This window comes from Triturus cristatus, chromosome 4_1, assembly GCF_964204655.1.
Source record: "Triturus cristatus chromosome 4_1, aTriCri1.1, whole genome shotgun sequence".
NCBI classification, from domain to species: domain Eukaryota; kingdom Metazoa; phylum Chordata; class Amphibia; order Caudata; family Salamandridae; genus Triturus; species Triturus cristatus.
The window spans coordinates 278,816,276-278,833,041 of record NC_140585.1 but is presented as its reverse complement, the minus strand read 5'-3'; the positions used below and the strand labels follow the sequence as shown (position 1 = coordinate 278,833,041).

The 16,766-nt window shown below is 46.8% G+C and overlaps 1 protein-coding gene across 6 annotated transcripts in view; it reads left to right on the top strand.

Annotated features, from left to right (window-relative positions):
• Nucleotides 1-16,766, top strand: part of HIPK2 (homeodomain interacting protein kinase 2) — a 373,824-nt gene that overhangs the window by 259,654 nt on the left and 97,404 nt on the right. For all 6 annotated transcript variants that reach the window (XM_085652045.1, XM_085652044.1, XM_085652047.1 and 3 more), the window contains exons 6-7: nucleotides 9,850-10,034; nucleotides 13,507-13,669. In XM_085652045.1, the coding sequence (XP_085508171.1) occupies nucleotides 9,850-10,034; nucleotides 13,507-13,669 (348 nt within the window). The remainder of the gene's footprint in view (nucleotides 1-9,849; nucleotides 10,035-13,506; nucleotides 13,670-16,766) is intronic.

The window sequence follows — 16,766 nt, the reverse complement described above, 5'->3', positions numbered from 1 at the left end:
TCTGTCTGTGCCATAGCTACCTGGTGGTTGAGCTCAGGTTAATTTAGTGACATTAAGCGCTCACCCTGACAAACAGTTATGATTATTCCTTGAGATGGGTAGTCACCCACCCAAAATATTAATCCAATTTCTTGCAGGTTACCCACTACAGTAATTGAGTTTGAGTAGGTTGCTCTCTCAAAGAAGAGGAGTCCAGCATAGTACGTACCATTTTTGGTTTTTTAAACAATTTTATTGAGTTTCCATACATCCAAGAAGGAGAACAATGAATGGAAAAAAGGACAATAGGGGGTTCAGTTACATACCCCAGATGTTGAGCAAAGACACATGGCAAGTCAGGGTATTTGATGCCCATCTATGGCTCTCTAAGATGTCCATTCCTACTGCCCCGGTACAGCCTATGACTATGTTCCTTGCAACAGTCACTGTCCAACCATTGAAAAATTCCCACTCCCAACTAACTCCCCACCCCTCCTCCCACACAACCCCCCCCCCCCCCACCCCCCCACCCCCGGTGTGTCACGTAAATTCTGTCTGCAAAAGATCAGTAGAGCGAATATCCCAGTGGGCGACTTATTGGAATGGAGGGAAGCTGAGTGAAATCAGGCTTGCATGTCGATCGCCTCTACGAATCGCAAGATTACAGAGGCAGCAAGGTGGGCTCACAACTTCAGGAGATTTGAGAGCCACCACTAGCATTTCCCAGGCCCTCGCCCTCTCCATCGCCTTTTCACTCCCTGTGCAGTGTGCGATTTGTAACCTAATCACTCCTTCACATTCAGCCCATTTTAAGAATTCAGCACTTAGCAACGCTAGGACCTTGTTTCACTTTCCAATGTGTGGTGATGTTTCTCTTGGCTAGCAGCAAGCCCAAGTCTAAAACTTTACTAGTGATTTTTTCTTTGAGGTATGTGGAAACCAATGTAGGATGCAGTGTGCCATGGATGGGTCTAGGTCCCTATCGGTGAGGTCCGTCAGTAATGTTGACACCTCCTCCCAATAACTATCAAGGAACGGGCAGTCCCATAACATGTGTTTAAAATCTGCACTGTCTGCATTGCACCTCGGGCAGGTTGATGGCTGGGCCAGGAAATATGCGTGTAGTTTTGCTGGGATAAGATATGCTCTGTGTAGAATATGGAAGTGAACTAACTGAAACCTCGCATCCCTCGTGCTCTTCCAGGCTCTCCCCACAAGTTCTCCCCAGGCCTTGTCCGGGATGGCCTTTCCTATATCCGTTTCCCATTTGAGCTTCAGGGCAGACAGGGGGGGACACGTCACTGCTTTAAAGGTGCCCGCCGCCAACACCACATACTGGCACCCCATGGAAGTGGGTGGTTCTGTGAGACCTCCCCCCCCCCCCAATGCTTCCCGGTGGCCGCCATGAGAGCCGTGTATTGTAAGAAATCACCCCCGGGTAAGTCATAACGGGCCTGCACATCTTTAAACAGGATCATGGCACCTTCCTCATAGAGGTCCCCCATGGTGGTCAGACCCAGCTGCGCCCAATTCTCTAATCTCTGCCACTTGCCACCGTGTGCCAGGGCCCTGCATATTATCAATGGTATTTCTGGCGCGTAGGGGCTCCTAATAGAAGCCCTCCGCAAATACCTGTTCCAGCATTTTCCTGCTGTGGCGAATTCTAGTGTGAGGGATGTAGCTCTGATTGGGAGTCGCAGTACTATGTGGGACAGTAGCAACAGGGGCCCCAAATCTTCCCTGGGTACTTCTTTCCCGCTGGTGGCCCTCGCCACCCATTGTGTGAGCCATTGAAATTGGGCTGCTAAATAATAAATCTCGTAGTCCGTGACCACTAGACCACCCTCTGCTCTTGGTCGCATGAGTGTGTTGAGCGCTACCCTGCGCCTTCCCTTTCCCCATAGAAAAGCTGAGATCATGGAACGGAGCTGCCTGAAGAAGGTAGCTGGGATTCAGATCAGCAAGGTCCCGAAGTAATAGAGGAACCCCAGAATTGTTGCCATTTGAGTAGGGCCACGCGGCCCGCTACTGACAACGGCAGGGAACTCCAGAAGTCAAAGTTAGCTTTTGCCCCTCTGACGGCCTTCCCAATGTTACCCTCAAGAATGTCCTCCTGACTGTGGTAAATAAGTGTGCCCAGGTAAGGCAGGCATCTGTATTCCCAGTTCACTCCCTCCGTGCACTGCGAACTCATTCGATCCCTACGCACCGGAAAAAGACAGTATTTTGACCAGTTCAATTTTAATCCTGCCACTCTGCTGAGTGTGTGGAGCAGATTATTTGCCCCCAATTCAGCCTCCCCAGAGTAGGCAAGGAAAAGCAAAAGGTAGTCCGCGTAAAGTGCAATATGATGGACCTGTCCATGTATGTCAAGCCCACGATACGCCCGCCCCGATCTAGCATGCGCCGCTATGGGTTCCATCGCCAAAGCAAACAACAGAGGGGAGAGGGGACACCCCTGCCGTGTACCCCTCCCCACCCTACACGCTTCCGAGATCACTCCCCCAGTTGTGACTCTGGCGGTGGAGTCAGTGTACAAGAGAGCTGTCCAACTCACAAAGTCCGGAGCGAGCCCCATTCTCAGCATCACATGAAACAGGAAAGCCCATTCCAGACTGTCAAAGGCTTTTTCTATATCTACTGCAAAGATCACAGCGGTGTCTGTGTGGTAAGAACCTGCTTCTAAGATGCACAAGAGTCTTATAATGTTTAGCGCTGTGTTTTGGGTAGGGATAAACCCCAATTGGTCAGCGTGTATGAGGGTGGCCTGTTTGCCCAGCTTTAGCAGAGGAATGATGATCGCCTCCCTAGTGGAGACAGGTATTTTGCCAAGCCTCTTGGTCTTGTTATATAATCGTGTGAGTTGGGGAGCGAGGAGGTCAATGTAGGCAAGGTAGAATTCTATTGGGAGGCTGTCAGTGCCTGGGGTTTTGTTACGGGCCATACTTTTAATGGCTCCATGCACCTCTCTACCTCAATCTCACGACCCAGCAAAGCTTCCTCGTCTAGTGCAGGTAGGTCAATTTCTTGTGTGAAGTCCTGTAGTTCAACTTCCGTTGGGGCCAGTTGACTCCAATAGAGCTCAGTATGATAGTCAAAAAACAGGTAGTTGATTCCCTGTTGGTCATACCTTGCTACTCCTAGCTGGTCTCTAAGTTCAAGTATAACTGAACCCCGCCTAGCCAGATCCGCCAACCAAGCCAAAATGGGTCCAGATTTGTCCCTTTCCGAATGGGCCCGAGTGATGTAGGTCTTGTAGTCAAAGCAGCGCAGACGCTCCACTTGGGCGGCCACAGCCTCTTTTTCCTCGAGTAACTCCTGGTGCTTGCCTGGGTTTTCAGGCCTGTCCCTTTCCAGGGCACGCAAACATCCGTCATCTCGCTGAATATCTTGAAGGAGGACCTGCCGAACCCCAACCAGCTCAGAGATGCACCTCCCTATAAGTACTGCTTTACAGGCGTTCCATTCCACAATCGCGGACGTAGCTGTGCCCTCATTGGTCTGGAAATAGTCAGTGATAGCTGTCCCAATAGTAGTACGGAAAACCTGGTCCTCTAAGGCCTCTGGACGCAGGCGCCAGGTGGGGATTTTGGGGCGTGCGCGCATCCATTGTAACTATGCTAGAACAGCGTTGTGGTCTGAGAGCGTCCTGGTGAGGTATTCGCTGCAACTAATTCCCTCATGGACATCGGGTGAACACAGAATGGCATCTAGCTGAACATGTAACTCATGGAGGGCTGAGAAGAAGGAGTAGTCCCGGGCTAGCGGGTGCTGCGCTCGCCAAGTATCAATTAAGCCCCATTTCTGTTGCCAGTTAAGGTGTGATTCTGTATACTCTGTGTGCATGTGCATTAGGGAGTGGGGGGTGGGAGCAGTCGAGGGTAACATCTGAGGTGAAATTGAAGTCGCCCCCCAGTAATAGTGACCCTGTGAGGGTGGTCGCTAATCTTCTTGATAATAAGGAGAAGAAGGCAGGCTGGTCCGCGTTAGGCGCATATATACTACCCAGGGTGAGGTCCCTACCATCTAGTCTCCCGTTACTACTACATATCCGCCCTCCGGGTCAATCACCTGTGTTGTTCATTGGAACGGGACGCCAGCCCGTATCCATATCAATACACCTATTGCATAGGTAGAGTATGCTGTATAATAAACCTGACCCCTCCAGCGGCGTTGTAACGCCTTCCTTTTTCTAGGATGTGGGTTTCTTGAAGAAATGCGATCTGAATGCCTCTGCGAATCAGATAGGAGAGTATCTTGTGGCGCCTGACCATAGAGTGCATACCCCCCACATTCCACAAGAGACAAGCCAAGCCTAATGTGGGTCCCATTGCTGAAACCTACATATATAGTTCTTAAAAATGTTTCCCCCTGTGACACGTTTGGATCCCCTTAAAAAATCCCAACTATAAAAACTACCCCAACTCCCCCTCCCCAGGACAGGTAGCCAACGAGGTGTCCCCATCCAAACCATAAAAGTGCAACGTCTAGTGACAAAGAAGGGGTGGTCTCCCTCAAAGAGTCTTGCAAGGTGCCCCAAAGCCGCCTCCCCGTGAACTGTTCCAACCAAAAAGCCCCAGTTCATTTGGATGTTACCTATAATTCCAGGTGAGGAGGCCACAAGTTCATTGAAGCTGCACCCACGGAGCAGGGATATGAAGCCCCGGGAAGATCTGCATGTTGAATGGCAGGTCACGTACTTTACATTAGATCATCGGCTGTTTGGGGTGTAACCTCTGGTATGTTCGCTCCCAGGCTGTCGTTGTCGCTGCGGTCCGGTGAGGTCTCTGATCCAGAACGGTGATGGATCAAACCCAGATCTGTTGACTGGGTATGAGTGTTTGATTGGTTCTGATGCTCCGACCATCACCACCCCCTTTTGTACCGCTTTGTTCGCCATAAGTTGGCAGGGTATGCTCAGACGTGAGTCCCTTGCTCACTTTGCCACTGGATTCAAGCAAGCCTGGCTGAAGACGGCTGAAATGCCAGAAACCGGTCCTAGGATGCTTGTTTCCGGTCCAGGGAATGCATGGCTTGGCAGTTTGGGCTGGACTGTTCCCATGTGGCACAGGGTCAGACTGATTTGCATATGGCCATGTCTGAACTGGGGTGGCAGAGTGGGCTAAAGAATGGTGATGGATCAAACCCAGATCTGTTGACTGGGTGTGAGTGTTTGATTGGTTCTGATGCTCCGTCCATCACCACCCCCTTTTGTACCACTCAATACGGCCGACATCACAGGGCGCTCACCACCTGGCCGACATTTTGTGTCGCAGTTCGGGGCAGATCAGGGGGGCTGCACTGCAGGCCAGTGGGTCGCAATGAAGGCACTTCCCCTCCTCCTCAGGAGCATGTTGTTGTCCGGCACTCAGCGCGGGTGATTCCACTTGCCCCGATCTCAGTAAGTGCGCTTCAGTGGGAAAGGCTTTCCTTCACAGGATGTACACACACTCCACCGCAGCGTCCGCCTCTGGGTTCACCACCGTATTGAAGCCGGTCAAAGCTAGGTACCGGGCTCCGTTGCAGTGCGGGGTGAACAGGAGCCCTGCCGCTCAGGGCCACAATGTCCTCTGCCCTAATTATCGTGCCAGGCAAAGGCAAGCTGGTGCGCCTAGAGGAAGCTTGGCGCCATTTTAACCGCTCGCAAGGACCTCACTGCGGGCAATAACAGGAGCTCTAATGGCCTCTTCTCGACTCCGCGTCCAATCGTGGCTGTCTCGGCTTGTTGGTAATAAGAGGATCAGCCGCAAAGCCACAACATGCAGGTTGCTGCTCAATACGGCCGATCACAGAAGGCGCTCACCACCCGGCCGCCATTTCGTGTAACAGATTGGGGTTGATCAGGGGGCTGCGCTGCAGGCCGGTGGAGCAGAATGAAGGCACTTCGCCCCCTCCTCACCTCTGCGGGAGTGTGCTGATATCCGGTACTCAGTACGGGCAATTCCACCTGCCCCGAGATGTCTGTCCGCCTCGCATGGCAGGAGCCGCAGCCGCCATCTTGCTGTTATGTCCGCCGCGGCGGGGAGCGGCAATTCACCCCCGGGGATGGCTGTAATTTCAGCGCAGCACTCCGCAGACGTGTTCCGGAGGGCTACGGTGCGGGTTACGGCTCCCCCTGCTGCGTCAGGGGATCAGGATACTTGAAAACAGGGAGACGGCGGTCGGGGCTCCTCAGCTCGCATCCGTCTCCATCGGTTGCAGGCCACTCCCCCCCGGCATAGTACTACCATGAAAGCAAATGCTTAAGTCAGTTTCACTCAGTGTTACGTTTTATATATGTCCACCTTGTAGGGTGACCAGGTTCTCAAAACAAAAAACGGGGACAGGTCATAGACATAGTTGTAGGACTATGGTTTGCAGTAACCATCGACATAAAAGTAGGACTATTTGACAGCTGTCATAGACATAGAAAAAGGACTACAATTACAGCTCCCTCCACAGACCGAGATGAAGCATTACAGACAACAAATCCGCAGTCTTTTATTGGCACCCCTCTCTTTTACACAGCAGCATTAGTACTTTTTATTACATTTACACTTTTAAGGACTATAGCATATATTTGCCAAAAATCAATAAAACATCACAGGCTAGCAAACGCCAGATTTACTACCTTTATCAATGCTCGTTTCTATAGCTGCACGTCAGCACCACATAAAGTACAACTCACCAATGTTGCTTAGTTGCTCATGACAGAAAAGCATGGGAGGTAAACTACGGAATGCTAAATTGCCAAATGGCAGCCATGGACCAATGTACAACAAAAACTTCTCTCCAGGTATTACTGCCTTAGGGTCTTAAGGGTCGCAAAGGCTGGCCGACCACACTGTCCTCCCACATTTGCGTAATTACTGCTGAGATGTCATGTTACCTTACTGGGGTATGCATAGTGCACTCTAGCCATTGGTATCATCTCATAGTGCAATGGTGTGAAGACCTGAGCAAAAAGCTCGAGCAACGCTGCTCGCCTCTCCCACAGGCGTTAACCCTGCTCTTTTAAGTCCTTTCCAGCTAAACAGTTTGCCGTGATCTGAAAGGTCAGTCAAAAGGTCAAGTCATAGGCTTGATATGGAGAACACAAAGCATGCATCAATTGGTTATGAATAAAACATGCAATGAGCAATGCATTAATCCTTGCACGGTATGCATAAGGGCTACTGAAAAGTTTGTATGACTATGAATACAAGCTACAGGATGAAGAAATATTGTTTTATCCAAAGAAGAAACTTTGGCTGGCACGATGACGTAGGTGGCGCTGCGTGTAAAATGTCTCTCTTCAAAGGATTTCCCTTCTTGCTACAGCGCTCACCTCAGTGACGACACATGCCGTAAACAGTGCAAAGAGAGCATGCGCGCGCATGCTCAACCGGAACAATGAAAAACAGGGACATTTCTGTGTTTAACGGGGACACTGTTTGAAAACAGGGACATTTGAGTCACTTGGAGAAAAGTGTCGGGACACGGGGACACTTCCCCAAAAAAGGGGACCGTCCTGGGAAAACGGGGACGTCTGGTCACCCTACCACCTTGGGACACCCTGTGACTTGAGTGACTTGAGTTAACGTGTCGTGTACTATACAGTAAAGAAAAAAGAAGTAGGTTGCACCATGTAGTAAGATGATTCAGGGGAGGTTGCACCAGGTAGTAGAAGAAGATTTTTCTAAAAATATTTTTTATTGTATTTTATACAATTATACAACTGAGCATCCACGCAGAATCACATTACAGAGAAACTAGCCCCATATAAAACATCATTACACCTCCATCCTGCACTGCCAGCGGCACACCAGGACCCCTTCCACCCAGTTCAACTTCAGAATGCTGTACAACAGAGGCATCAGAGTTTTGTCATGCAGTTTAAGGTGGTCTAATATCATCCTTAGCCACCAGTTTTCAACATGCACACCCCACAATAGCCTCACTGGTGCACAGCCTCCTCGCAGTCTAAGCAACGTTAATGTATCGGCCTCTGCCCTAGCCCATTTCAATCACCCTTGTGTCCATAAGCAACCTTCCAGGCTATGGCGGTCCATAAAGAGTACCAACACCAGATCCACAAACGTACATTCCAATCAATTGACTTCGGTCTGAGTAATGAGTCCCAGCAGGTAAGCTCAGGCGTACACGGGATCTGACATTCCACTGTCTCTGAGGGGGTGGCTATCACCAGCACCCACGCCGTCTGTGGCACCGAACAGTCCCACGCCATGTGATAGAACCCCACATCCACCTGCCTACAGCGTGGGCATTCCCCAAGTGCTCCCAGGTAGTAGTTGAAGTAAGTTGCCCACATTTGTAAAATAAGTTAGGGTGAGTTGCACTGAACAGTAAGATGAGGGGTTAGGCTGAAGTTTTACAAAACGATATACGAGAGGCTTCACTTCACGTCAGAATAACTTGTTTCTTATCTGGCACTTCAAAATCCAATTCTGTCATTTCTAAGTGCCGTGCATAACAGGAGCTATACTATTACCCAGTGTGACAGTATTCAGCTTATCAATCCCGGAAGAATGGAAGGCTGAGTTAAACACGCTGGGAATCAAACCTGTGACCTGCAGATCATAACACGTCGGCAGCGAGGATTAATTCAGCCTGCTATTTTGCCGGCAATATAAGGTGCAGCTATTTAAAACCCAAGGACAAGTTCCCACCCGTCCGAGAACTTACATACGCTTCCCAGCGAGCACATTGAACGCGCCCTTGCTTATAGTTTAGAGTAGATTCATGATGTACCTTAATTTCTTTCCTCTGGTATTTTGTCTACAGCTGTGGTATGTTGATTAACTGTGTTAGCCAACATGCACCAGTTCATCTTCTTTAAAGGCCACAATCACTTTTACTAATCCAAACATTAATACATTGTGAGTACATTCTGTCAATCTATATATCATAAGTACATGTTTATTTCAACCTTGCTTTTGTTTTATAATAATAAATCACCATTATGTCGTATGCAAATACAGCAAAAGAAAATACAACTTTTGATTATTGTCTATAGGCATAATTTATCTGGGTATTTTTGCGTCTTAATAAAAACCTCGAGTCCAGCATGCTATTACTAATCGAAATGCAGGCTACTGGCCCAGAACTTACACTGGAACCAATCTACAGTTTCACCCAACACAAATAAGGATAGTTTGGATACTATGGCGAAAGTCTACCCTATTGCGGCATAGGCCGCCCTTCCGTAGGCGTCACTGCTTCACAGGAAGGTGAATGCATGTGCGGTGTCCTTAATAACATTTGATTCGTTTGGGCTACTAGAAACATCTTGTGAGTTGAAAAGGATTCTGTTAGCTAGTGGAAGTGGTATATGTTTACACTGCCTTGTATGGATCTCTTTAGAAGGTTCCCTGTACTACTGTAAGCCATGAACTCCAAGGCTGTCTAAAGTTATTTGAGGAGGTTCTTTACACAATGATTTAGAAGGAATTGGGGAAGGTGCACTGTAAGTATGTCTAGCTGTGGAGTATTCTACCAGACGCTTTAGCTATAGGAATACGCTGTTCAAAAGAGATCACCACTGAAAGAAATGTTTGAGTAAATCGGAATTTGCAAGTCAGATGGTTTGGTTCTTTTGGGATTACTACATGTATAAGCCGGGGTACACCTTGTGGACACCTTGGACTGTACGGTACTAAGGGTATAGTTGCAGAATCCATTAGCAGGTTAGATAGAAGTGTCAGGGATAGAGGGGTAATGAGTGTTTTCTTTTGTATTCTAGGTGGCTGGGTTCATTACCAGCCTAGACTCGCAGACAAAGTGTAGACCAGAAAAGCAGAACACTATGCAGGTGGATAAGCTGGGACATATGTGCTCCGGTACAAAGCTTGGAAATCAAGTGTGTGAACCTTCTCCCATTTTCATCCATAGGTGAATATGTCAACAGACTTGGAGGGAAGCGATATGTTGATTGAAAAGACAGACCGACGGGAGTTTATTGATCTGTTGAAGAAGATGTTAACGATTGACGCCGACAAGAGGATAACCCCCATAGAAACATTGAATAGCCCCTTTGTCACCATGACACATCTGCTGGACTTCCCACACAGCTCACAGTAGGTTATGTTTTTATGTCTTAAATCTGGGTTTCAGAGAATGACAAGAAGGTCAGCTCTTGGGGGCAGGAAAAAGACAAACACTGAGGTGAGCGGATGGCTCTCTTCAGGGGTAGAGAAGGGGAGCAGAGGCTTCTGGGTAAGAGTGCAGGTGACTTTAGCTTTCTTCGTGGGGTTTGGTCCTCAAAGAGGTAAGGTGCAAAGAGATGGGATATCTCCCACTTTAGGGGGAGGAAAAGCTGATGGCCAAGGGGGAGGATGAAGTTTGCGGGAGAAGAACAGAGATGTTTGGTAAGATTGAGCTTGCAGAAGCTTCTTGTCAGGGATTGGGTTTTAATGGGTATACAGAATGTTTTGCAAGAGGGCAGCTAGGGCCTACTAGACATTTGCCGAATTTACTGTAAACAGGAAGGATCAATAACATGTTACCATTGTTGGCATGTAGACTCTAGCTTTTATACTCAATGCAGTGTGAGCATCATTTGTACCAAATGCATTGGCAAAGCCAGTAGGTCTCACCATTTGGATTTGCAAAGGCAAACTCATTGGCTTTGACAATGTTTTTTGATAATTATATTCAGCATTGACAAAAATAAAATGGTATTGTCAGTGCTGAAAAGCAACAAACAAAAAGGTGCACTGATGTCCACAGATCCATAGATGTCACAGATGCACACAAATGCTTCATGACGCTACAGTGTTTTAGAGTGATGATGTATACATTTCACATGCATCAAGTCACATGCGCACGCATATCTTGTACCGTTACCACCATTTGTTGTTTTTTTTTGTTCCAAGATGAAGGACACCCATCTTGAAAGAGTAAATTTAAAATGTGCGCAGAAGTGCATTTTCACAACAGAGCTGCCCGAGAGCAAATTACAGCTGCTAGGCCCTCCTTAGAAGTAGAACCAGAAAAAGAACTGCGAGAGTGGGCCCAATGGAAGAGCAGGAAGTGTAGGGATATTTAGTAAATGCCACTACTGAGTGGTGTTGATCAAGGATGGGCAGAGGGGTTATAGAGGCGAGAGAGGACGGTATTCTCGACTGGTGCAACGGAGTTCCAAATGCAGAATTTTATTTAGGCCCACATGGTTTGCAGTCAACCCACAATTGGGAACTTCTAGTGTAAACCTGATGAATTGGCCGCCATCTTATAAAGTAAGCATCTGTATGGAATTCTGCAGAATACTCGAGTGCAGCCAATCTTTTTTGCAGGATTATGTGTCAGGCTCGCCATCGTGAAGTGTACTCCTGTCAGAATCGAACACAGGCTTGGCTGCAGGGAAATAGCAGTACAGTGTTTTATTTGATCTATCCAGATTAATGTTCGGTAATTTTCCGGATACAGGAATGGTGGATAACTTAAATATTTTAATTCTTCATCAAGAGAACATCTTTATTGATTCAAGTATCACAATTTTTTTTTAGCTTCAACAGAAAGGGGCCATCGCGTGTTTCACGACATCAAGGTCGCTTCATCCGGGCCAATACATTATTTTTCATAAAATAAAATACAACACTCCATAAACAGACAGTGACTATGATCAGGAAAAAGAAAATAAAAAATATAAAAGTATGAACATACAACATATCATAGCTAAGAAAACTTCAGAATCGCTGATCAGTATCCTCTCAGTAGTATGTCATAATTACAATACACAAAAAATAAAGGATACAAAAGAGAAGAAGAAACATACACAATATAAATCAGGATATGCCAAGACTTGAAATAGTACGAAAACCATGTATGAATCTACAAGTTGTAATGGCCCGAGTTAAATCGAGTATGTGAGAAAAGGCAACTGTGTGGATCAGTGCCTGAATCCTCCTACCACACGAGAGAATTAGTTCCCATTAGGAAACTAACACCGTGAAGGAAAAAAAATCATAAAAAGATAAGCCATCATAGAAAGCAGTCAATAAAAGGCGAAACAAGTCAAATGAGAGCAACAGAAACAGATGCACCAGAAACTCCCTGAAAATGTAATAATCCAAAGTGTTAAAGTTCTGGTGAGAACATTCACCAAAAATCAATACAATACCTAATTTCTGTTTTCGTCCAAACTTCAAAAAATGTTTTCACACATCATGTCTATATTCCTACCAATATAGTAATCCTCGGGATCCGGTCACAACAGAGCAGCTGTAATAGTCCAATTCTTCACATCCACTACTGTTGCTCTCCATAGCTTCTTCATCTTTGCCTGGGTCACTGGAAGAGACCATTCTTGCTCTCCTACTTCCACGGTTTCCGCTCTCTGCCTTTGCTGGCAGACACCAGGGACAGTGCGCGCGGACAGGAGGATAGAGCAGACTGTCCTTGTGTGGTAGCCCGAAGCACAGGGGCAGGCTGGGGGGATTCTGGACAGGGTAGACTTGCCTCAAATTGAAAGCACACGGAGAAGTTTCTGAACAGGGAGTGCATTGAAGGGACAGCACAACACTTTTATTTAGCAGGAATATATCACTGGAAGGTATTGGAATGTGGTACAGTAGACACTGAGCCGGAAGTGAGCAGAGCACATGGGCAGTGTGGGAACCCAAAGCAGTTTAATGGATGTGCCGTTTTTCAACCCAGAGCCTGAAGATGGCGGCGATCCATACTGTTTTGGCCACTATGAGGGCGCACTGGGTGTTGTCGCTTTGTTGCTACCGAACCATAAACGTCGAGGTATTTCTATGAACTTTTGTTATTCCGCAATAATTTCGTGGTATTTCTGCACTCCTTAGGACCCTTATCTTTATTTGACACGTGGATGTTTCTCAAGTGAAATGAAGACATTTTGACTAAAACAGTGTGGGAAATATTTCGAGCTGCATTTCATTTTAAAAAATTGCCACAGTATAGGAGGCCTTCGCATTTTATGTTGTTTTCTGCCAGTAACGAAGCGTGTGTTTTTGTATCGCCTGTTATTATCTGCAGTGTGTAAAGGAACTTCCTTCAGGAAGACAGTGCTAGGAAGTGGCGAGATCCATGTAAGTGGTTGGAACTGGATAGACCATTCCTGGAAGGGGAGAATCGCAGGTGGGGGCGTGGGAAAGGACAGGATGGTGAGGCCACGCACCCCGCAAAAAGAGGGCATGGGAGGGCAAGTGGGTAAAGAGTTTCTCATTTGGGGCTTTGCCTTGTTTGACTCCCATAAGCAACCACAGAACAGCAGTTGCTGGGCATTTTGATTTTTAGTGCATGCGACAATTACTGCACTGTATTGACAATGCCTATTGATTATGCATTGTTTAAGCCCTAACCTAACAGATCCATGACAGGTTGCAATACCCTGTTTTCTTTGACTCTGTGAGATAGAGCTTAAGAGGACCTGTGTGATCTCAAACCCTTTGGGGATACCTTTATGGTGACCTCACCTCACACGGTGTCCATAAAAAACTTTACTCAGGTGAATTCCTACTATCTCAGTTGTCCTTCCACTTCCGACTCCTTTCTCTTAATCCACGATTTCTCTCTCACCAGTGTCAAGTCCTGCTTTCAGAACATGGAGATCTGCAAGAGAAGGGTCAATTTATACGACACTGTGAACCAGAGCAAGACGCCATTCATCACCCATGTGGCACCAAGCACGTCCACCAACCTAACCATGACCTTCAATAACCAGCTCAACAGTGTCCACAACCAGGTGAGGTGGGATTTCAAGAGAACAGAGACCTCGGGCAGAGGAATGAACGACTGATTGCGGGAGAAGGGGTACAGGTCTGTAGAGAAGTAGTGTGCAAAAGTAGGTGATGGCTGCCTGCCCGTGACGTTTAAAGAAAAAACACCGGGGAAGGGGGGATGAATGACTTATGGTGGAGTAAGAGGGCTGGAGAGAAACAGGATCTGCAAGCAAGAAAGAGCTATCCGACATAGTCACCTAGCTGAAAGAGACCTGGGATTCAGGGACAAATGACTGATATTGTGGCATGAGAGCAGGGGTAAAGAGGAGTTAACAGAATATGGAATCTATGGACAGGTGGAGCTATAAGAAGAGAGGTAAAGAAAGTGGGTACAAAATATATAGATTTAGTGCGCTAGAGCAGGGCCTCCAGGCACACCTTCAAAGTGACACATTGAAAGTGACAGAGAGAAAACTCTTAAAATGGGATTGTTTCTTCTGCCTGCAGTAGTGAATGCAGTTCAAGTGACCACTGCATACTGGCCATGCGTCCAGCGCCCAAGAAAAAACAGGAGGTGTGAGGATGCAGAAACTGAGATCAAAAGGGGAGTTAAGGATGGGAACTGTTATGGAGAGCGATGGAAAGAACACAGAGATAGGTTGGGGGAAAATGGAAACAAAATGTGAAGGGCTGCAGATTTGAGAAGGAATGGGTTTGGGAAAGCGTGGCTTCACACACTCACTAACCGTCTCCTATCCCCAGATGAGTTGGAAAAGAGATCTAGCAAATTGTGAATCAGTGTGGGCAAATGTACTTGCAACTTGTCATTGAGTCTGGTTATGCCAAGTGCTGGGCTAGAGTTTAACCCACACAAAAAATTGAAAATGATAGTGCAAGGTATAGAAGTAGAAGGAAGGGCAGGAAACGGATGGAAGGATGGGCATTGTGTGGAAATAAAATGAAGAGGAGCTAGGTCCCCGTCACAGTGGCAGGTAACCCTGCTCCCTAAAGCAGGATTCTCAGTAACTTCCTACAGACAGCAATGTTACTCCTTTTTAAAGGCACACATGCCAAGGTGTTACTTTTCTCCCTCTTAAAACTTTGTCTACTCTATTGGAATTAAATGGGAAAATAAAAAGCTCCAGATTTCTTAAATCTCTCTTAAATGTTTCAATGTTCATCCAGAATATAAGCCAAGATGCTCGACTGGCGCACTTTGCAAAATCAGGCAGTAAAACCCAGAAGTGAGATTTCAGTTTGCGAGGCTTTTTCTTTTGATTTTGAAATATGCATAACATAGGGTAGTACCATTAACGTAGAATTTGGTGCATTTTGAACCATGCAGTTTGTTGGGATGAAAATGTCCCCTGCATGGGACAGAGGCATGTACCTCTGCCCTGAGTGACACAGCTGCATCTAAAACTAGAATCTTGAGTTTTTACATTCCGAGCTAACACACTGGTTCTGCATGGCCTAAGCCTGTCCATGGTAATGCCAAGGTCCAGTGCCCTCTCTTGTCGACATGGGACTACTGTCCGCCTCCCAGGCTGTTGACATGAAGCAGTGGTGGCAGCATACTCATTTTTGTGAATGAATAGTCCAGAACAGACCCTTTTTGTGTGTCAGAAGGGAGTGTGGCCAACCTGCCACTTGGGTGTATGCTTGGCGGACGTGCGGCACACATATGATAGCTGGATTCCGTGTTTTGATTGCCCTTGATGCCTTGGCATGGCATAACATGTAGAGTGGATACAGCTTCCCCAGACATGGAAGTGTGTGGCCTGCATTCCCAGTGCGGGGGGATAAAGTGAGGACACAGATGTGTGGAAGGGCGGAGACCGGGCTAAACCTAACCATCTTTAAATACGGTGGGGCCACGGGACCCTAACACTGATGGTGGGGTCGAGTCGCACCGGACACATGAATAATGGTTTGATGAAGTGCTGCAGTCCTAGTGAGTATAGAATCACGAGCCTCGGAGAGCAGTGTGTGAGAATTCATTGGGATTACGAGGGCAGTGTCCCTCGCAGACTCATTGCGGTTCACTTGACTGCGTGTGAAGGAAGCACCGCTGGATTCAAGTTGTTGTGAGTGCTCACCAGATTTTTTAGATTTCTTGTTGCAGTAAAGGACTTGAACTGTGCAAATCCGGTTTTTCATGTGAGCTGGGATCTGTGTTACCAATAAGGACTTTACTGACTGCAGTTACGGCGCTCAGTGGCACTGGCTGGATATCATTTTATAGTAAATTCATTTAAGAGTATAATGTTTGTGGCCACTATGTTTAAATGTTTGAAATGTTTTACGTGGCCCCTCGTGTCTATTATCTTGCTGCTAATGGAAGTGTATTGTTTATGTCGATCGTTTCTGATGTTTTAAATGGAGCGCCAACATGGCCCACTTTAGATTGGAGAAGGCAGTGATACCGCTGGAACGCGCCACCAGTGTTCTAGCGCCCCAGGTGACCTGATTGGATGAACAGGCTTAATCTCCCTCATTTGGAGGGCCGGCTTCCTTTCTCAAATTGGCATTTGGGGAGGAATTTTTATATATATATATATATATATATATATATATATATATATATATACACACATACATATAGATGCACACACACAGATATAAATATATATAGATTTATATATATATTTACACACACAATATACATATATATATATATATATTTCAAATACAGGACTTCAGGGAGCAGGTATGGGAATAATTTGCTTCAAGGAGCTATAGTGGTTACTGTACAAGACTTCGGAGTGTTCTAGAAATTAGGGATGCAGCAAGTTGAAGAGTTGCATAGTTGTTCTACAGCACTCCCAAGAAGTCGTACCTGTGGTATGTGTGGGGGATAACTAAAAATTATCACTCAGAGGAGACAGGACTTAAGCATGTGGTCTACACAGGGAATAAAAAGACTTGAAGATTCTGCACAGATGGAGGATGTAGAACTTTCAAACGTTAGAAGCCAAAGATCATGTTTATTGGTGAAGAGCAAGTCTGAAGGGTTGCGCGTGTCCCACAGTGTCTTGTTCCTAAGATTGTGATGCCACTCCTCCCATGTTCTCATGCCCTGCCACCTCACCACCGACCGCCTCTAACACCAGACATTTC